We start from the raw sequence: 20,868 nt of genomic DNA on the forward strand, positions 1-20,868 counted from the left end.
AGTCATTTTCTTGTTTTTGTTATTTTACTTTCATTTTCATTTTCTTATGATTTTTCAGGCAATTTTCTTGTCATTTTTACTCATTTCTTGCTAATTTTTGAGTCATTTCTTCTCAAGCTGCTCATTGCCTTTTTCCCATCTTTTGTAAAAAAATTAAGTCACTTTCCTCAAAGGGTTAACAAAACATAAATTCAGTTTCTGCATCTCCACATTTTTGTTTTGACCTGAGAAATGTCAGGAAGTGCCCTCCAGTTTCTATCTTTCTCTCAGGACTGGAAGCTTTAAGAAGTACTCAGTAATTTCACTCTTTCTCCTAGGTGGTCCATCACTCCCATTATGTACCCAGCATCCTTCTGGTTCGAGGTGCCCAGTACGGCCTACGTGTTCCTCATCGTCATCAACCTCTTCATAGGCATCACTGCAACTGTGGCCACTTTCCTACTGCAGCTCTTTGAGCATGACAAGGTCAGTCTGACTCTCGTTATTATAAATACTGCAGCCTGTCAAACATACTGCGAGGATTTAACCCCTCATGTCAGATGTCAACACTTTATTCTCACACTGCAGCAAAAATACAGATTAGATGTTGCAGTCAGACTCATCATCTCTGCCACATATTTGCCACGATTAAGATAATGAATCGAAAAATAAATCCTATAAAATGAGTATGGAGCCTTGTTATGAGACGTTGTTTATTTCTTTACTCTTTTCATCTCCTCCAGGATCTAAAAAAAGTCAACAGTTACCTGAAGTCCTGTTTCCTCATCTTCCCCAACTACAACCTGGGCCATGGTCTGATGGAGATGGCCTACAACGAGTACATCAACGAATACTACGCCAAAATAGGTACACTACTCATCACACAGAATGCATGAGGAGACTAAGTGAACAGAATATAACAGCTCAAAACTCTGAATCCTAGAGGAATCTTTGGAGTTTCTCTCACAGTTCCTCTTTTGATAAAAATGTAAAAAGCACAGTTAAAGCATGTGCTTGTAAATGAACAAAAAGAAGACACTATTATCCTGTAAAACTTAAAATATAAGCCCCAATTAGATGCCCAGTCGCTTTTACCAGCTCTTGAGGCTACACATTTTTTTACTAGTTCTTTTTGAACCTCCCTACTCTGTATTTGACTCTCTCAACCCCACTGGATCCTACTGAAGACATAAGTCTGTAAAAACGCCAAGCAAATACAAAGCTTTATTTTTAAAAGGCTTAATCATTTCCTAAAATGGTTTACCACAGTTAGTCAAACAGGAAGAAAAGTGCATCAGCCTGGAAACCCAACAGCCAGTATTAAAAAAACACTGGTGTAGCCAGTGGATATTCAGGACAAGACTTCCTCCTCTATGCACCGCTCATTGTTTACAGTTCGATAAGCAACTTGACAAAAAAACAGTGGAATCAGTAACATATAAACAGGTGAGTTATATAAAAATTAATCCTGTGCACGGTTGTCATGAATGGGAAAATAAGCTAGGCAGACCAAAAATGTTTGATAAAAAATGCTGCAATGTCATGTTAAATCAAATTCATTGATATTCATTAAATTTTGAGTATTTTCAACTTGAAATGTTGAAAATGTATTCAACCGCCACGTCATTAGACTATCTTTGCAATGACAGAATGTGCTTCAATCATAAAACACATTTATTCAGAAGAATTCAAACAGAAACCTTTTTTTTTTTGGAAAAAAAAAATCCAGAAACTCTACGCTACTCTGTATGAATTTATATTTGCACGTGAATGCAGAAAAAAATGTGAAAAATGCAAGTAAAAGGCTCAATTCAAGGAGTCTGAGATTGCATTTAGGCCAGTGTGTTCCACCTCTTTTGCTCTCCACTCAGACTGTTCACCTGCGTCTCACATCTTCTTGGTGAATACTACTCGCACTACAAATGAAAACCAGAGTGATACCCAAATGTGGTTCAATATCTATAGATTCTACAATCATATGCAAATACTTGTTTACAGAGATTAAGAGTAAATTTGTTGGGGACTATTTTCAGTGGTGGAGTAATCTACACTTGATGCTTATGTAAGAAGCGGCACAGTGTGATTCACTGAGTTCAGATAAACCACAGCATGTGTTAAACAGCAATTGAACTTACGATAAATCCGGCTTTGCAATAACAACACTTGTTAGAGGGCAACATTCATTATTGGTTTGAATCTTTTCGTAACATTTGTTGTCAGTACAAAGTCTTATGCTTTAAAGTAAACACAGCTGACCTGTACTTGTTTTACTCTGTAATTTTGTTTATTGTAAAGTAAGACGTTGTTGTGAACATGTGCTTTCAGGCCAGTTTGACAAGATGAAGTCTCCATTTGAGTGGGACATCGTGACTCGAGGACTTGTCGCCATGACAGTTGAAGGCTTTGTTGGCTTCCTTATCACCATCCTCTGCCAGTACAACTTCCTCAGGAAACCCCCGTGAGTGGTGTGTGTGTGTGTGTGTGTGTGGCTGTGGGTGTGGGTGTGGGTGTGTGTGTGGGTGTGTGTGTGGGTGTGTGTGTGTGTGGGCGTGTGTGTGTGTGTGCTAGGTACAGACACCAGCTGCACCAACCACAGTAGAAGGAAACTGATCCTGATGCAATACAACCTCAGCAATGTTCTGTTTGCAGTTGGAGTGATGATTGACAGATGACTGACTCTCAGAGTGAAAGAGTCATTTAATTTGCTGTCCCTCTCCTAGGGACATAAACAAATACTGTTTAACCCTTTGAAACCTGGATCGAAAACAGTTTTCTTGCGCTGCATCCAGACGCTTTTCACAAGCATTTAAACCTCTGAAACGTCAACAAATTGATTTGAGGAAAAGGCAATGAGCTACTTTTCAAAAATACAAAAAAAAATTTGCAAAAGAAAAACAAGACAGAGAATTAATAGAATTATAAAGTAATTAATTTATGCTATTTTTAGGTACTTTTCTTGTAACTTTTGACTAATTTCTTGCTCATTTTTGGGTAATTTTAAGTTAAGCTGATGATTGACAGTTTGTCAGGTTTCAAAGGGTTCAGAGCATTTTAGGAAATGTAGGATATCACTTTTTTAATTCTTTATTTTTCTGGACAGCATTTTATGGTGCAGAGCATACATTAATATAGTAGTAATTGTTTAATTTCCCTTGCTGTTGAGGTCTTTTTTATTAAATGAAATTTAGGAACTATTAACAATTTGGGAGAGATCATGTGTACATATAAAAGCTTGATACAATATTTCATGAGACTTGTCAGTGCAATTAAAAAATAATGAAGTTAAAAAAATAAATAAATAATAATAAAAAAAATAAGAAGAAGAATAAAAGGGTGTAGGATATCACTACACAGTGGACATTTTATGGGTAAACAGGAACACCAAAGACATAACTGAAAGCAGTTGTATGTGTCCAGGAGGGTGCCAGTCAGCTGCCAGCCTATAGATGATGATGATGTGGACGTGGCCTGTGAGAGACGAAGAGTGCTGCGAGGAGACGCCGACAACGACATGCTGAAAATTGAGAACCTGACAAAGGTTTTGACAGCCGGCTTATCACCACTTAGAAAACCTTTCGACGATACAGTTTGTTTTCACAGAAGTTTGCACACAATTGGTGCACATTTTACTCAAACATTAAACCTTTATTTATCCAGCTATGCCAGTAGAGTAAATTCACCTAAAGTTAAAACTGCAGTTATGCAAGAGAAACACATGATTTGTGGTTAAGGAGCTTGAACTTACTAAAACACCGGCATGGTCATTGAATGTGTATGTATATTTGTTCAGGTGTATAAATCCAGGAAGATGGGTCGTATCTTGGCGGTGGACCGACTGTGTCTGGGTGTCAGACCTGGTGAGTGTTTTGGACTGTTGGGAGTGAACGGAGCTGGAAAGACCTCCACCTTCAAGATGCTGACGGGAGACGAGTGCACCACTGGAGGAGAGGCCTTCATCAACAGCAACAGGTCAGTGTTCTGCTCTCAGATCTGACACAGTCAATCCATAAAAATAACGATGAGAAATCATCTGTAGCTACACACTTTAATAATGTGGCACACAGCTTAAGTACATGAGACGGTGACCACAGAGAGGTGGCAACAGAGACAAAATCCTTCTTCAAAGGGAGACATACTGGATACATCACCTTGACACCCTCATTCTTAATGGGTTGAACAAGTAGATTTCATTTGCTTGCTTTTTATCAATTGCATTTTTATATTCATCCAGTAAACATATTTTTTTTTATTTATGATGAAAATACTTAGGAATTGACAAATTACAGTGATTCTGTGCCTTGATAAAATGTTGGCTCCCCCCTGCTGAGATGCACGGTTAATGTTTTGATGTGGTGACTTATAATAAACCCCACCTGGTGGCTTTCTTCATAATATTGCCAAATCTACACACTGAAGAAGGGCATCTGGCCTGAAACATCCGCGTGGCAGTAAAAAGAGTTATAATTGGGAGTGCTGTTCTGATCTTTACACACGAGAATATTCAATAACATAACAAAACTGCTCAGACACACTTACAGGGCATTATCACGCCAACAAGTTCTCATCCCAAGTCATCAGAGTTTCAACCTGATGCCGTCCAGAGGTGTATCATACAGATGCAGCTGGTTCCGTCCAACTGCATTCTTAACTAGCGCTGCCCATCTATGTATCATGCTGCTGCCACAGGTGCCATCCAGCTGTCTGGTGAATGGCCTCTGTGTTTTTTTCCTATAAATTGTCATTTTTATTCATCCAGTATACATTTTACTTATTATCACGTTTTATTTTTTTATTATATAAATATAAATTAATTGACAAATTACTGTTATTCAGTGCCTCGAGAAAATGTTGGCTCCCCCTGCTGGAAAGCACTGTTTATGTTTTAATTTGGTGACTTAAAATCAACCTCACCTGCACACCTCTCAAACACTATTTTCTGCTCAAAATCACCTTCTGCAAGCTTGATAATGGAAGATGTTACAAAGTACTGTCAGTGGAGTGGTGAGTGGTTTTAGCAGAGCCAGGTTGTATCACCCAGCATGAGTGTTGGAGCTCAGTAATGCTATTGTGGCTGAATGGGAGCAAAGCCAGGTTCCAGCATCCTGAAAGTCATAGGAACATTGTGTGTGTGTGTGTGTGTGTGTGTGTGTGTGTGTGTGTGTGTGTGTGTGTGTGTGTGTGTGTGTGTGTGTGTGTGTGTGTGTGTGTGTGTGCGCGCAGTATCCTGAAGGACCTGTTGCGTGTGCAGCAGAGTATCGGCTACTGTCCACAGTTTGATGCTCTGTTTGACGACCTGACAGCCAGGGAACATTTGGAGCTTTACACTCGCCTCCGTGGCATTCCTTGGAAAGACCAGGATAGGGTTGGTCTCACACACACACACACACACACACACATACACACATATATATACTTGTCTTTCCACATGTGTGTGAGCATCACAGACTGACAGTACCCCTCCTATCCCTCCAGGTGGTGCAGTGGGCTTTAGAAAAGCTGGAGCTGTCGAAGTATGCAGACAAGCCTGCTGGCACTTACAGTGGAGGAAACAAACGCAAGCTTTCCACTGCCATCGCTCTGATCGGATACCCCTCTCTCATCTTCCTGGTAAGAAGTTTTAATATGCTGCACAACAACACTGTGAGTTAGCATTAGCACAAAAACTGCATGTAAAATGAGAAATAGTTTTCAATCTTTCATTTTCAAAATATTGCACATACCATATTTCTACACTACACTACATATTTCAAATTTCCCCCATTAAAAGCCATAATGCACACACACATACACATACACACACACACTTCATCTTTTACTGTTCAGGAGCTTAATTGATAGTTAAATAAAAGGCAATACCTACTTGTTGGACTTTTAGTTTGGTAACCCGTACCTTCGTCACAAAAAAACCCACCGAAAATACATACATGTACTATTAACCCTTTAATGCCTAGATCTTGGCAAGAAATGTCCCGCAGAAAAGATCAAGCTAATATACTCGGTTTTAAAGGGTTAAGGGTTGGTGCAAGCACAGCATTGTCTCAGATTAAATTTATTCCCTTTAGTCATAACCCCCTTCACTCTACAAGAACATGTTTTGTATTTTGCAAGAAAGTAGATATTTCTTGCTTTTTACATTATTAGTGCATTCTTAAATCCCACCAGATTCATGAATTTTACATCCAAGTTTGACCTCTTTTTAGGGACTGTTCATTATTTATGGTGCAAAATGGAAGAGGCACTTTAAATTATTTTTTAGCCACTGATGAGGTGGTGATGTTTTTTTATTTAGCTAAAGCGAGGGACATTCAACTTTAAATTGTTTTGTATTTATTTTAAATACCTTAAGAACCCCAAAACCTGTAAGTGGCTTTTAAAGGCATGTTTTCTGTAAAAATCTCCAAAATCACAGCATTTATCACAGCCAGAATGTGAAATGTGAAATATAGCTATTTATGGTGCAGGGAGAGTCATGCATTTAGGACAGTACAGCACCTTAGTGATGCCACCATATTCTCAGATCTCAGCTTTTACTTTGGGAGTAGAATGCGGTAAGAGCGACTTAATCCCATATTTTATACTTCGTAAAAATGATAAAGTTGGTATATAACATATATAGGTTTTGATATTCAAGTTTTTACAACAGTTTCTGTACATTTTGAATGGTGTATAGCAGTAGACTAAACTAAAATTATGCTTATATTTGCATTACGTCTTGTATTATTCCTGTTAGAATGCAGGCCAAAATAAGTTATGTACCACAGTTCTGGTGCAGTTTAGTGCGCATGACAAAAGAGGATATGATGATGATGGAAGACGACGAGAAGTCTGCGTAGGTGTGGATCAGTGTAAGTCCCTGACCGTGCTTTTTTGTTTTGGAATGTGTTGTACAGTTTTATGCGAGACAGGAACAGGACATCAGGTCGGTAGTGGACCAGACGAGATGTGATTATGAAAGGACTTTGCCTGTTGTATTTTTCAGTATTTCAAAATAAACCACGTTAAAGTTTTCCTGCCTCACATGAGTATTTGTAATGTGGGCTAGGAACTATGATATGTTGAAGCGGCCACTCTAAGTGTTATCAGAAATGACAGAATAATCCTTTCAGATATATTCATTCTGAGATGTCTTTGTCAGTTTCATACGCTGCGAAAGGACAACAGTAGCTACAATGAGTGTAAACCGTAAACACAGCAACATTTTTAGTGAACTGTATTTGTGGGATTCTCCAGGATGAGCCCACCACTGGCATGGACCCAAAGGCCCGCAGGTTCCTCTGGAATTTAATCCTGGACATCATCAAGACTGGACGCTCTGTAGTGCTGACATCACACAGGTGAGACACCTCAGGCCCAACATTTGGTGGAATCCTTTTTGCTGTTGAGGCTTACTTTTGCTTCTTTTTGACCGTAGTGTGCCTAATAAATGATGTGATGCTGTCCTCTGCAGCATGGAGGAGTGTGAGGCTTTGTGCACCAGACTGGGCATCATGGTGAACGGCAGGTTTAAATGTCTCGGCAGCATCCAACACCTCAAGAACAGGTCAGGAGGAGAAAGATCCACCTTTCTTTTGAGAGTTTTATATTAACAGCTGACTCTCTGGTAAATGAACTACATTTATATAGTGCCTTTTGTTGTTGCCATTATAATATGTTTGTAACAATATAAGCAAGCTCAAGATGACCTTTTATGGAAAACACAAATTACCCGATATTTCTGTCCCATTGGAAATACATGGACTTTTTATTCTGAACAGAACTCCTTGATAAGATATAAGTCATTCTTACACAGAATTTCTGTTAGTATTCTACCAGCCAAAAAGTTGAACGCCTTAAGGGCAAAATTATCCCAACAGCTGCTGCCTCTCCTCTGTCTATGGTCACTCTACACTGTAAAAATAACTGTTTTAACTTAAAGGTTGTGTCCAGACTAAGTAAAACTTTTAAGTTGACTTAATTTGAGAAGACAAGCTGAATCATTATGAAATTAACTCAACTTGTCTTCTCATATTCAGTCAACTTAGCCTTAGCCTTAACTTTTAAGGCAGCCTGAAACCTTTTTCTTTTAAGTTAAAACTAATAGTTTTTATAGTGATTTACAGAATACACTGTAAAAAGAAACATTTTGTTTTAACTTAAAAAGGGTAGTGTATTGGCTGCCTTAAATTTTTCAAGTTGACTAAATTTGAGAAGACAAATTGAATCATTACAACATTACTTCAATTTATTTTCTCAGATCCAGTCCACTTAAAATTACAAGACAGCTGGAACACTAAGATTTTCAAGTTAAAACAAATAGTTTTTTTTACAGTGGGTTGCAGAATTTTAAATACTGTAATAAGAAACAATTTGGTGTATCTTAAAAAGGTAGTGTCAGGACTTCCTAAAATTTTCAGGTTCACTGAATTTGAAAAGACAAATCATTACAAAATTACCGTAACTTGTTTTCTCAAATTCAGTCTACTTTAAATGATAAGGTAGCCCAAACACATAACTTTTTCATGTTAAAACAAAAGGGTTGTTTTTTTTAAATTGTGTATATCTGCTTCATGTTATGTCAACAGCACTATCTGATTAGTTATAGATCACGATTATTAACATATCAACAGTGAAGGCTGCAGTGCCACAGACAGGCAGACTTTAAAAAAGTCTACAATAATTCTTAAAAAAAAAAAAGAATTTACGCATGTTCAATCCATGTATCATTTGTTAATTCTATGCAACATTTCACAAATAAAAAATGAGAAAAACGACTTGCAAATCTTAATTCTACATTGATTTGACAAACAAAAAATACAGTTTTAGAAAACTGAATTAATCTTTCCAATTCTTTTTTTTTTCATTACTGATATGAAAAATTTACCTGATAAACATTACACAGACCGCTCTTTTTTTTTTGAGCACAAAATCAGAAATTGGACAAATGAGTTGTTATTCGTTTATTTTGGTTTTGGAAAAGAATATTGGAAAAAAAGCAATTTCTTTGTTTTTTGTTTTTTTATTTTTGGTTTTATTTTGAAAAACGAATGAATGGATTGTGTTTTCTGATCTATTCCAGGTTTGGGGATGGCTACATGATCACAGTGAGGACCAAGAGCAGCTCTAATGTGAAGGAGGTGGTTCGATTCTTCAACAGAAACTTCCCTGAGGCCGTGCTGAAGGTAGATCACTGCAGCTCTCACCAGTCAATCCACTGAGCGCCAGTAAAAAAGTAGAGGATTGAGCAATATCTCCCAAAAAATTGATCACTGGTGCACAGTCCAGATTGTCTTATAGACAGGTGTACCGGATCAAAAATGTGACTTTAAGAACCAAGAAATCCTGCACACTATCAATCACCTGGATTCACTACATTAGTAAATTAGTAAATAGTGATTAAATGTGTGCACGCCTTGTCCTCTGTTTAATGCAGGGTTTCCCACATAGTCAAGGACTTGTGGTGGCCTACCATGATTAAAGCATCTGCTGCCACTTAACCATTTCCTATTTTCTGAACTGCATTGGGTTTAAAAGTTTGCTTTTTGCAGCAGCTGCTCCTCTCATCCATCAATCTCCAACTGGATCGATGGATCAATTATCCGTCCCACGACCCGAACTCCTCAAACTGCTGCTGTGAGAAAAAAACAAACAAAAAAAACCTCATGACAAATTCTGTCTGCACTGCACTCACAGATTAGCAAAAATGTCTGAATTTGGAGCAGCCCCAAAGAAAGCTCCAGCAAAAACACACAATCAAGATAAAAAAAATATGGTGAAAACTGCATACGCCGGGATTTAAACCCCACTTTAAATTCCGTCCCCATCCCACCTTGTTTTCATCCTGCCTGAAACAATCATGCAAAATAAGACACTGGTAGTAGCAATAAACAAAGGAATAAATAAACAGGAAATTAAATATGAAAGTAAGTAAATAGGGGAATAAATACAAAGGTCAATTTAAAAAAAAAAAAAACTGATTTTAATTTATGTCCCATTTTATCAATTAATAAAATGTGCACGTGTAATGTTTATTAGCATATTAATTTATTTTATAAGTTATTTATTTTTTTAGCAGCTTCCATCCTCCATGATAAGATAAGATACCATAATTTATCCTCCATGAAGTATGATATCTCCTCACGCTTATTTACTTCTATAATTGTCAGAGATTAGGTTAAAGTTGTGATGACAGCTGGTTAAAATTATATTGTGATTTTTTTTATGAGTGTGCAGAAAAAGAAGACATTTGTTCGGTTTTGTCCTGTGTAATATTTTCTATTATACATGTATTTTTCACACTGCAATTAGCAGAGTAATGTTGGGTAAATATCTTGAAGAGATTATTATTATCTCCCTCTTTTTAAGAGTAATCAGACACGAAGCCTTCTGTTATCGTATCTGCAGGAGCGTCACCACACCAAGGTCCAGTACCAGCTGAAGTCTGAGCGGATCTCCCTGGCTCAGGTCTTCAGTAAGATGGAGCAGGTGGTGGAGGTGCTGGGCATCGAGGACTACTCTGTCAGTCAGACCACGCTGGACAACGTGAGTCAACACTCTGCTTCAGCTTCATGCACAAAAAAAACAGGGAAAAGGTTAAGAAATGAAATTAATTTTTTGTTTTGTTTTCTGCTCAGGTGTTTGTCAACTTTGCCAAGAAGCAAAGTGACAACCTGGAGCAGCAGGAGGTGTCGCCCCCGGGTGGTGGACAGTCCCCCCTGCAGCGCATCATCAACCTGCTCAAGTCTCGGCCGGCCAACACAGAGCTCAACGCTCTGATCAGCGAGGCGCCGGAGGAGCTGGAGAGCGACGATGACGAAGGACTCATCAGCTTTGAGGAGGAAAGGGTGAGTGGATCACACCTGTAATTTTTATCTTTATTTATTGGTTTAGATTTTTAGTAAACATGAGCTGCAGGAAAAGCATACAGAAACACAGGGACCCGGATCTTAAGCCAGTGTGTGATACGCTCGCTGAACACATGAATGGTAATAAAATATTTGGGTGTGGTCCACTAGTACACATCCAGCCTCCACACAGGAGTACTGCATCTCAGTTAAATTAGTTTTTTCTTCAGTGTTGTAGAAATCTGAAAAAAAGGGAAATCACCCAGGATGGAGCAAGGGTGTGCTTGCAAAAAAAGAAGCACGTAACAGATGTATGTCGACTCTGTGATTCAGCTTTTAGTGAGTAAAAACACAAACACAATTTGATATTCTGTGCCTGAGAGCAGCGATACTCAACTTGCTTTGCTTGGGGGCCATTTTTGCAAAATGCCAGGGGCAACAGCCCCATACCTGTTTTTAGGTTGGTTTTTTTGGGGGGGATTTTAGGGATGTTTCTAGGATCCTAAAACAATTCTAGGATCTTAGAACATTTCTAGAATTTTTGGACTTTTCTGGTATATTAAGACATTTGTAGGATTTAAATATATTTCTGGGATTTTTGGACTTTTCTGCGATATAAAGCCATTTCTAGGATTTAAGTACATTTCCAGGATTTAAGGACATTTCCAGGATTTCCAGATCTTTCTGGGATTTTAGACCATTTCTAGGATTTAAGGACATATGTAGGATTTAAGGACATTAGGGGCTTTGCTAGGACCTCTGTCAGGGGCTGCAGGGGATCCTTCACTGGTAAATTTTTGATAAACAAGCTCTATTTTGATGCTTTTTTATGCACTCTGACACCTGCCGTATACTAAAAGTGCAAAAACAATCCCCAGCGTAAATCGCTTAATTTCTATTGTGAATTAGAAACTGGTTGGGGGGGGCGATTTGGCTCGCAGGCCATAACTTGAGTATCACTGCCCTAGAGGCATGACTAAACTGAAGCTCTGGAGGAACTCATGGGGACCTGTGAAAACCCCAGGCGTTCTGCTGGCTGTATGTGGCTCCTGCAGAACATTCATGTGACAATATCACTAAGGCTCACGCAAAGTGGAATGGATGGTGAGGTCAGTGTCACTGCCTCATGCCACTGTCACGGTAAAAACCTGCCAAATCAACACTGACTGGCTGTCAGAAAACACATCCACATCAGGCACGAGAGTCCTGTGAGACAGAGCTTGGGTTTTTCCTAAGTGCATTCACTGTGTGTGTGTGTGTGTGTGTGTGTGTGTGTGTGTGTGTGTGTGTGTGTGTGTGTGTGTGTGTGTGTGTGTGTGTGTGTGTGTGTGTGTGTGTGTGTGTGTGTGTGTGTGTGTGTGTGTGTGTGTGTGTGTGTGTGTGTTGAAACGAGCCACTCAAAGAGCAGAGACGAGTAGAGTGACAGGGTGGTGGGGGGGGAGGGGGGGGCCCATCTTTCTGAGCTCTGGGGGGTGCAGAGTGAGAGCGGAGCTGCTGCTTTAACCCCGAAGAGGACCAAAACTCTCTGCACCATGGAACATAGGACCAGTAGTTCAGTAATTCCAGCCTCAAATTTTGAATCCCAGGGGGGAGCGAGGTGGTTCTGGTGAGATCATCCAGCTGGAGGAGATGACCTGCAGGGTCCAGCCTGTCAGTAGAGACACAGCAGCAGGAGTGCTTGCATTTGGACTGAAGACTTTGTCCCTTTGGAATGTTTCCATTTTTCTTTTTGAGAATGTATCTCACTAAACGGCAGATGAATACAGTAGGATAGCTACCTTTTGTTAGTGAATGAACATATCATGGGTGATATTTGAAAAACCAAGTGTTTGACAGCACAGGTTACTTTGAGTTGGTTGTGCGCGCTCCCTAATCAAAGGGCCCGATGTATCCAGAATGGGCCCTTGTTACTGTACCAAACTAGACCTGCCTTGAGAGCATGCTGTGATGAAGTCGATTCCCATTGGTAATGTAATACAGTCTATTTTTCTGTGGCAAGAAGAGCGGTTTATTTTGGATATCAAAGCAGCTGCGGACTGATGTGATTTATTTTGCAATAACAGGATGTAGAGAAATGCACTTTGGAAAGTGGCGGGTGTGCACACGCGTGCAAGCTTTTGGCCTTTTTTCTTTTGAACTTGATGTCAGAGACGTGGAGAGAATGTACACGGCATGGTTATTGTCCTGATGGTGCCTCCCTTCTATCGACTTGTTTCGACACTGTACATTTGGTCTCTTTTTACTGAATGCTCTTTTGTGCTTTGAACATATCATTATGTTGTGGACTCTGCCAAGAAGATCCTCTATAAACCGGACACAGTGTATTATAATAACAATAATAATGATAACTCCATCTCCAGTGAAGGTAATCAGCAATCTAACAGTCTGACACCGCAGTGACTCTGCTTATATTCCCTGACAATAACTGCACTACCATCACTGTGATACTAAAGGGAACTCTCAGATCAGAATAATCTATTGTTTTAACTTGGGTACAATACATGTTTTATGATTTGCAGATGTATTTGTAATTTTCTATGGAATTTGGAGAACTTAAAATGTGCAAAATATCCACATTTAAAAAAAGAAAAAAGAAAAAAAACTGGATGTTTCTCTTACTGTACGTTGGCTTGTGGTTTTAACTGGTCTCTCTCTTAAGTTTTGTGATAATTGAGTTGTAACCTGTCCTGTCAAAATAATAACTGTTTCACTACTTCTTTCACAGCTAATTGCAGTCATATTTTTGGTGATTATTATGGCACTGGTGGGCTGTTTTCCTACTTGAAGGGGTTCTCATTAAACAAGGAAAACTGACTTTGTCATTTCTTTCTTTGCTTAGAATGTAACACTGAGAGGGAAGATGTTGCTGAAATATCTGATGTCAAAACAAACAAAAAAACATTTAAAAAGCACCTGCTATGCTTATTTTCAGGTTCATACGTGTGTTTTAGGTTGCTATTAAAACATGTTTACATGCTTTAACCCTTTGACATCTGAGTAAATTGGCTTTAAAACAGCAACAACAACAACAACAACACAGAAATGGCCTGAAAAAAGCTGCTTAAAAATTATAATAATTTTGTAACTTAATTTTAGATATGTAATTATGATAATTATAAATATAGTTTTTACTTATAGTATCTCCTTTTTACCTGTTTTTTTAAATCTGAATATACTACTTTATTGCAATTTGTGAAACATTTATTACCAAGTTGCTTGTTGCCTTTTTCCCAAGTTTTTGATAGATATCACACCAATTTGTTTAATTTGCATCTGAAAGCAGCAAAGGGAAAGTGATATCGCTCCAGGTTTCAAAGGGTTAACAGTCAATGAATCCCCTGTCTGATCACTCTCTGTTTGAGATGCTCTGTTGTCACCCACTGGTTTGTCAACTGCCGTTTTGAAGCCTTGAGTTTGGCGACTCAGTCAGTGTCATCTTGGATTTTTGTAGCCAGCAGTGACCAGACGTTCTCATATTTGGCTGAGAAGGGGGATCTGACCGAACAACACAATGCACTCCCACAAACAACCACACTGCACCTGGCTCCTGGCTACACAAGTCACTGCTACCCAGGTTAGCTTCCATAATCTGAGGTAAAATGTCAATATAAGTATTAACCCTTTGGGTCACACTTCACATTTTTTTCATTCTCTTTTTTTTTTGGACAATTTTGTCTGTGTTCATGCATATTATGGCATACATTTTGACAAGATTGTGTATTTTTGTTTAATCTTGGAGTTTCCAGCTCAGCTCCTACAATAAGTCTAAAATACACTGTGGAAAACTAAATTGTTACATTCAGACTTTTAAGGTCAAAAAATGTGCCAGTGAAACCCATTCAAACTGCAGTTTATGATCCCACAGCCATCAAAGCGTAAAAACATGCATTGTATGATTTCTGGGTGTCATTCTGGGCTTTTGACTTGGAATTTGTCACTTTTACTATTTTCCACCTGATGATGTCATTCTTTAAACCATATTTGGCATATGCAGTGAATAAATGCTATTTCCACTAGGTGAATTATCACAATCAATGTTGCTGCTAATCATTGACATATCCCCGGCTGATAACAAAAAAATCTACTTTGCATATGGCATATTGAAAATAATTCATTTTTGTTTGTTTTTTTTTCATCTAAAAACATATTGCCATTGTGACAAAAACGTGGCATTCTGAGGGTTAAAATTCTGAAAATGATTGAATATTTGATATTTATGATTAGGACTGATGGTTAAAAAATGTAATCAATGAAAGGAGGAAATAATATTAATGTGCAATAAACCTGGGAAAAACCAAATAACTAAAATAACACATCAATAACTTCAAAAATACAAGGCTGTGCTTAAAGAGTAAACATTCAAAAATTAGCATAAAATAAAAATCAAAATCAAATGTGTAGTTTGTTCCAAGCTACGTATTTAACACACACTAATTTCAACCTATTCTTTATTTCATTTCATTTCATTTTTCAAGTCAAATTAAAGTCATAAAAGTAACAGCATCATTCATTAAAATAACAACAACCATTAAAATACCATTAAAAATCATCCAGTTTTCACTGATTTTGTACACCATAAAGGCAGATATTTACACATGCTGTCGTTTTAAAAGCTCTGCATTAACTTCATCATGTTGGGTTGGTGGATTAAAAAACATTCATGTTTGGTTGTACAGCAGCAGCGTGAGATCATGGCGGAGAAAAAAAGTGTTGTCTGAGGATCAGTCTTCATCCACATCGTCAAAAGCCACGCCGGTCGCCTGCCGCTTCCTGCAGAGACGATCAACACTTGTTGAATAACTTTTACAGAGATCAGGATAGTGCGCCTACTTTTAGAAGTTTATTAGAGACATTTTGTACTTTTTAGTTCCTGGGTTGATGAGAGAAGCTCCTGGAAGTCTTTTCTTAGTCGCCACTGATGAAGCGCCATTCTGCTGCGGCTGCTGGGGCTCAAACTCTGAAAAAAAAAATCTCTGTAAGATGGTGAACTCTAAAAAAAAATGGAAAACAAAATTTCAGTAAGAGGGTGAACTCTGAAAAAAAAACTGAAAAGGAAAAAAAAAGACGGTGAACCCAACTGCCAACACCATCAATAGTTTGCATATTCTCTCTCGGGGAAATGCACTGGCTTTAAAGCCAATTTTCCTAGTGGCCAAACACCATAATCACACCGTCACGTGATGCTGTGCAGCCCAAAAAGACTTTTCCCGTTGACTTACATTGCCAAAGACATGTCTGTTTATCAGTTGACACATTTTTTTGAGCACCACAGCCCCGACAAAATGGCTCATTTCACTATCAGGATTCCATCCATTTGATCCGACAACATTTAGGAAGTCTAGAACGATTAAAATCACGATTAAATCATTTTATCACCGCTAGCGAAGCGCCAAACCGCCACACTCAGCCAAACTCGGCCTTAAAAACATACCTGCGAGTCGTCTTTGGTGATTTTTCACAGGACTGACAGACGGGGTTCCACCTGAGGTGGATGACAGAACACAGTCAGGCCTGATTCCATAGAGACAGTGAATTTTACGAGGTTCCAGCACATTATTACCAATGAATTTTCTACTACTTTATCAGAGGCCTACAGCTATACAGTCATATATGAAAAAAGCCTTCCCAGGCATTTGTGGGTAATTAAACTGCTTGCCTTTACAAACTTAACTCGTTGCTGCAGCACAAACGGGTACCTCACAAAATGTCAAAATCATGCCCCTTTTTGCAGGACAGAAAACCAAAGATTCTGTAATTTGATACATTTTGATTATAATTTTAACATGTATGCATTCATTTCTTTTTAAACAAACGTCAGGTTTGGTTTGGTGTATGGACGTATCTGATCATTGTTTTTGCAACCTTGCCTGAACATGAGCGTTCAAGATACTGTAGCCTTGACAATGGCATGATGCTGTTCTGGTCCATGTGCATCACATGATACTAGTGACATTTAAACCGTCGTGCAGTGCAACGTTATGTAATGGAATGTTGGGATTTTTATGAAAACATTTAAACCATAGCCAAAACAAAGTATATTCAAAACTTTTCCAAAACATTCTGTTAATTCCAAACCATCTCCAGGCGTGGGGATTTGCTTTTCAAATTTCAAAACTTGTCCAGGAAATGCATGATCATGGGAACCTGATTTTAACTCAAAATTAAATTAATTTAAAAAATCATATCAGTCATATAAGGTTATTATTATTATTATCATTATTATTATTATTATTATGTCATCCTGAAGTCAATGTAAAACAGCTGTGATGTAAAAGCACACAGTACATTTACTGTCGGGCTGAGTGAGGCTGTCAGCCATCCTGAACAGCAGCTCCTTCAGCTCCTCTGTGGCCCGTGGGCCCTCCAGCCTGGACAGGGTCACACTCAGGTCACCTGCACTGGAGCCCACATGGAGCTCTGCGCTGGTGTCAGACACCTCAACAGACACGTCCCCACTACCACAGGCCGACCTGAGGGACACACACAACAACATTCAGCCGCAGTATCCAACAAGTTGGTTTCATAAAAACAGTAACTTATTGGTCTCGTCACATACACGTGCTGACACGTGCGAGCTGATCATCACAGAGAATATTCTGCTGCTGGCTGAGCAGCTTCAGAGGATCCTCTCAATTCTAATACTTCACTTGATGATGATTCGTATTATACAGCGTGATTTTAAAGGAAAATGGACTTTAATCTCACCTGAGTTTCAGGATGTAATCCTCTGTAGATTTCAAGGCAAACCTCTGTCTCTACAAACATGAAGGGGACAAAGTCAGACCCTTTACTGACGTACCGAGTCACCGAGTCACCGAGTCACGCGTCTGCAGGGGAAACTTACAAACTGGTTCAGTGTGTCCTCAGTGTACTCTTTGCTCCAAACATCAGCAGCATCTGTCAAACTTAACATTAAATTAACAACAACAAGATGATGAAAACATACAGATATAAACACAGCATAATTTATTACATGCTCTCAAAAAATAACTTTAGAGTGACTAAACATCTCCCAGACAGACTCATAAAGTGAACAACAGGCCTTTTTTAAAAGATGTTTGACAGCATAACTGTCGTGTGACAGGCGGAGAGAGGGGGGGACATGCAGCAAAGGGCCGTGGGGCGGAAGTGATCTCGCTCTGTGTTTTAAAGGCTTAGGAAGGATAATCTCTGGATGCTGCTCAGATTTCGTGCACACATGGGCAACGATATCATCGTGAGATCGAGGCTGACAGTTTTTAGAGCCAGGCACAGCAGCCGGGGCACGTTCAGTCTCACAACAGTGTGCACTGTTTTGCCACAGTTTTCAGGCTAAATGAAATGTTTCCTCAAAACTGTCTGAATTGGGTTTAAAAGTATGTTTACCCCCATTTGGTGGATGTGTCGGAGGTATACCCAATCAGCAACAATGTGTATTTAAACCAAATTTTGGTAGATCTGTACTTACTGCATGTAGATGTTTTATTTCACACCTGCTTTAACAATGTAGATGTAAGTTTTCCCACGCTAAAAAAAGCCCTGCAGTATCAGCAGCCTGCGTATAACAGGGTGTAGCAGAAAGGGGGAAAGGACAGAAAAGTGCAGAACAGCCCTTTATAACCCTGACGGCGGAGGAAGGAGGGCAGTGAGAGCAGATCGTGAGGCACACCTGTGAGCTGAGGGAGGGGAAATGACCTCAGCAGCATGGAGGAGACTCAGAGGAAGCAGAGCTGCTCACAGGGAGGAAAATCAAAGTTTACTTCAGTTATGGACGTCTGTGCTCTAAAAATATACAGTCAAAAGTAAAGTGAGCAGTAGTTAAGACGAGGACCAGCTGGATGGTGTAAAATTTCTGGACACTGAGGCGTCTGAAGGTGTGCTGATCCTGGACCAGCTGGACCTCTGCTGCGGCCTCAGCTGAGTCTCCTTGTCTTGCCCTCTTCAAATTACTCTTGTAAGTAATTTATATTATCTTTGCCCTAAGTTAAAGGGCTCCTCCTGAGCCTGATTTTTTCCATATCGCCCAGCTCTAAACCAGACTATTAACCCTCTGAAACCTGGATCGATGTCCCCCTTTTTTTTTTTTTTTTTTGCGCTGCTCTAAAACACTGTTCACAAGTTTTCAAACCTTTAAACCTTGAGACATTGGTTTGATTTCTTTTGAAAATATGGGAAAAAATGTCAATGAGCAACTTGCTAACAAATGTTCAGCAAACTGCAAGAAGTTAGTTGCTTTAGAAAATTATTTTTAAAATGGCAAAGAAAATATGTCCACAAAACTGCAGTTATGATTATCAAAAACATAATTTTAAAATTATGTTAAAGAATGATTATTATAATTATCATTTTTCCAGGTCATTTCTAACTTTGTTTTTTAACTCTTTCTTTTTATTTATTTTATTTTTTTATTTATTTGCTAATTTTCAGGTATTTTTGTGATTTCTTTTTTTTTATTTATAAATTTCTCGCTAATTTTTGAGTTATTTCTTCTTAGGTTGCTCATTGCCTTCTTCCCATGTTTTTCTAAGGATTAATCTATTATTAGCTGAAGGTTTAATATTTTAACAAACATATTGTGTGGTTGATAATAATAATAATAATAATAATAATAATAAAGTTTATTTATAGAGCACTTATCGAAATGAGAAATTTCAAAGTGCTTTACTAAGCAGACATAAAAAGAACAAAGCGTAGAATATAATGACAGATCCGCACACAAAGCCACATATATGTATTTACAATCAAATATAAATCAATCAATATGTACAATCAATATATAAAGATTATAAGAAAACCTATTTACAACTCGGTGATGTTTTTTAGTCAGAGAAGTGTAAGATGTCCAAGAATTACAGGTTATAAATATTTTTGAAACAACAGAAAATCTATTTCATAATCAGCCATAGCAATTTGAATGTGCTTAGCAAACTACAGGCAGCTTTAAGATGCATCCAACCGGATGTAAACATTTGTGTCACTTCCTGCGGCGCTGAACCTGTCATGTTTCCTTTCTTCCAGTCAAATAGCCTACAATACTGTGGGAGTACAATTACTGGATTTGGGGAAGTCATTTAGGATTTAGGTATATAATCTACATACTAAAACCCTCCTTTAGAAATTAATTTCACTTTTCTATTCACAATGCAGCACGATTAAGATGATGTGTAATGTCCAAAGCTGTAACAAGACGCTGCCAATAATTCAGTTAACGTTGTTTTAATGTTCTAACCCAAACATAACCTCCAGGGGGGCGCGACGCACTAATTCGCTGGACGAACACATTTCGATGTAACACCTGGAAGATAAACGTTGGGATTTAAACGGTTAAGCGTTCTCTTCGTTCAGTAGAAACATTTGAACTCACCAAATATTGAATATTCCGTCTTTCCTGCGTGTATAGCAGATAAATTTAGACTGCTTCTTTTTATCCAACACAGTGCAGTATGATGTTTGCGACACATCCATGTTTCCGGTTCACTGCGAAGAAAGAGAGACAATAAACACACGTAAACAGCCGACTTCCCTGTTTATACATCCATGGGAACGGCGCCGGGGCTCTGCAGCCAATGTCAACGTCCGGGTTTATCACGTGATGCCATTTAGCCAAAAAAGGCACATAAAAGAAGGTTGTCCCCGGGGCAGAAGTCTATTGATTTAATTATATATTTATTAGTTATTTAATGATTAATTCAACCCATACAACGACTCTTTTTTTTTTTAACCAACCAATCTTAACCAAGAAATCTCTTTCTGGTAGAAAGCCCCTTAAGAAAACAGCCCCCCAAACTATTTTTCCCCTTTATAAAGTGATAATAATGTACAAACAAACAGGGATTCAACTGGCAGGGATCAAAGAGAGACTACATTGGCAAGTGATATACATAATAATGGTAAAAAAATAATGATGATAATGATAAGACCAATAATAATAATAATAACAATAAGTATGCTGTTATTATTACAGCTGACAAACTCCAAAATTAACCCAAATGCAAAACCGCAGGAAGGTTGTGTAAAATAAGCAATTATTATATATTTTGAGCAGATAATTTATTGAATCAGGGATACGTTTTCCAAATTTGCTCCAAAT

At 38.5% G+C, this 20,868-nt stretch overlaps 2 protein-coding genes across 5 annotated transcripts in view; one reads left to right on the top strand and one right to left on the bottom strand.

Annotated features, from left to right (window-relative positions):
• abca2 (ATP-binding cassette, sub-family A (ABC1), member 2) overlaps positions 1-14,420 on the top strand; it is an 86,521-nt gene extending 72,101 nt beyond the window's left edge. For all 3 annotated transcript variants that reach the window (XM_042488847.1, XM_042488849.1, XM_042488848.1), the window contains 13 exons: positions 318-465; positions 723-846; positions 2,305-2,437; positions 3,397-3,517; positions 3,770-3,948; positions 5,200-5,341; positions 5,452-5,586; positions 7,210-7,313; positions 7,427-7,519; positions 9,035-9,137; positions 10,360-10,497; positions 10,590-10,799; positions 14,251-14,420. In XM_042488847.1, coding sequence (XP_042344781.1) covers positions 318-465; positions 723-846; positions 2,305-2,437; positions 3,397-3,517; positions 3,770-3,948; positions 5,200-5,341; positions 5,452-5,586; positions 7,210-7,313; positions 7,427-7,519; positions 9,035-9,137; positions 10,360-10,497; positions 10,590-10,799; positions 14,251-14,298 — 1,678 coding nt within the window. In that variant the 3' untranslated portion in view covers positions 14,299-14,420. The remainder of the gene's footprint in view (positions 1-317; positions 466-722; positions 847-2,304; positions 2,438-3,396; positions 3,518-3,769; positions 3,949-5,199; positions 5,342-5,451; positions 5,587-7,209; positions 7,314-7,426; positions 7,520-9,034; positions 9,138-10,359; positions 10,498-10,589; positions 10,800-14,250) is intronic.
• Positions 14,421-15,230: 810 nt separating this feature from the next.
• paxx (PAXX non-homologous end joining factor) lies at positions 15,231-20,324 on the bottom strand. Of its 2 annotated transcripts, XM_042488170.1 has the most exons (8): positions 20,143-20,321; positions 18,448-18,508; positions 17,644-17,704; positions 17,505-17,554; positions 17,085-17,269; positions 16,231-16,281; positions 15,660-15,756; positions 15,231-15,569 (listed from the first exon to the last, which is right to left on the bottom strand). In XM_042488170.1, exons 1-8 carry the CDS (start codon positions 20,237-20,239, stop codon positions 15,521-15,523), a joined length of 651 nt encoding a protein of 216 aa, XP_042344104.1. In that variant the 5' UTR covers positions 20,240-20,321; the 3' UTR covers positions 15,231-15,520. The 2 variants fall into 2 exon arrangements, with proteins under 2 accessions (XP_042344104.1, XP_042344105.1); XM_042488171.1 differs by lacking the exon at positions 18,448-18,508 and having other exon boundaries at positions 20,143-20,324.
• Between the last annotated feature and the right edge of the window lie 544 nt (positions 20,325-20,868).

The sequence above is a fragment of the Plectropomus leopardus genome, chromosome 6, assembly GCF_008729295.1.
Source record: "Plectropomus leopardus isolate mb chromosome 6, YSFRI_Pleo_2.0, whole genome shotgun sequence".
NCBI lineage: Eukaryota > Metazoa > Chordata > Actinopteri > Perciformes > Serranidae > Plectropomus > Plectropomus leopardus.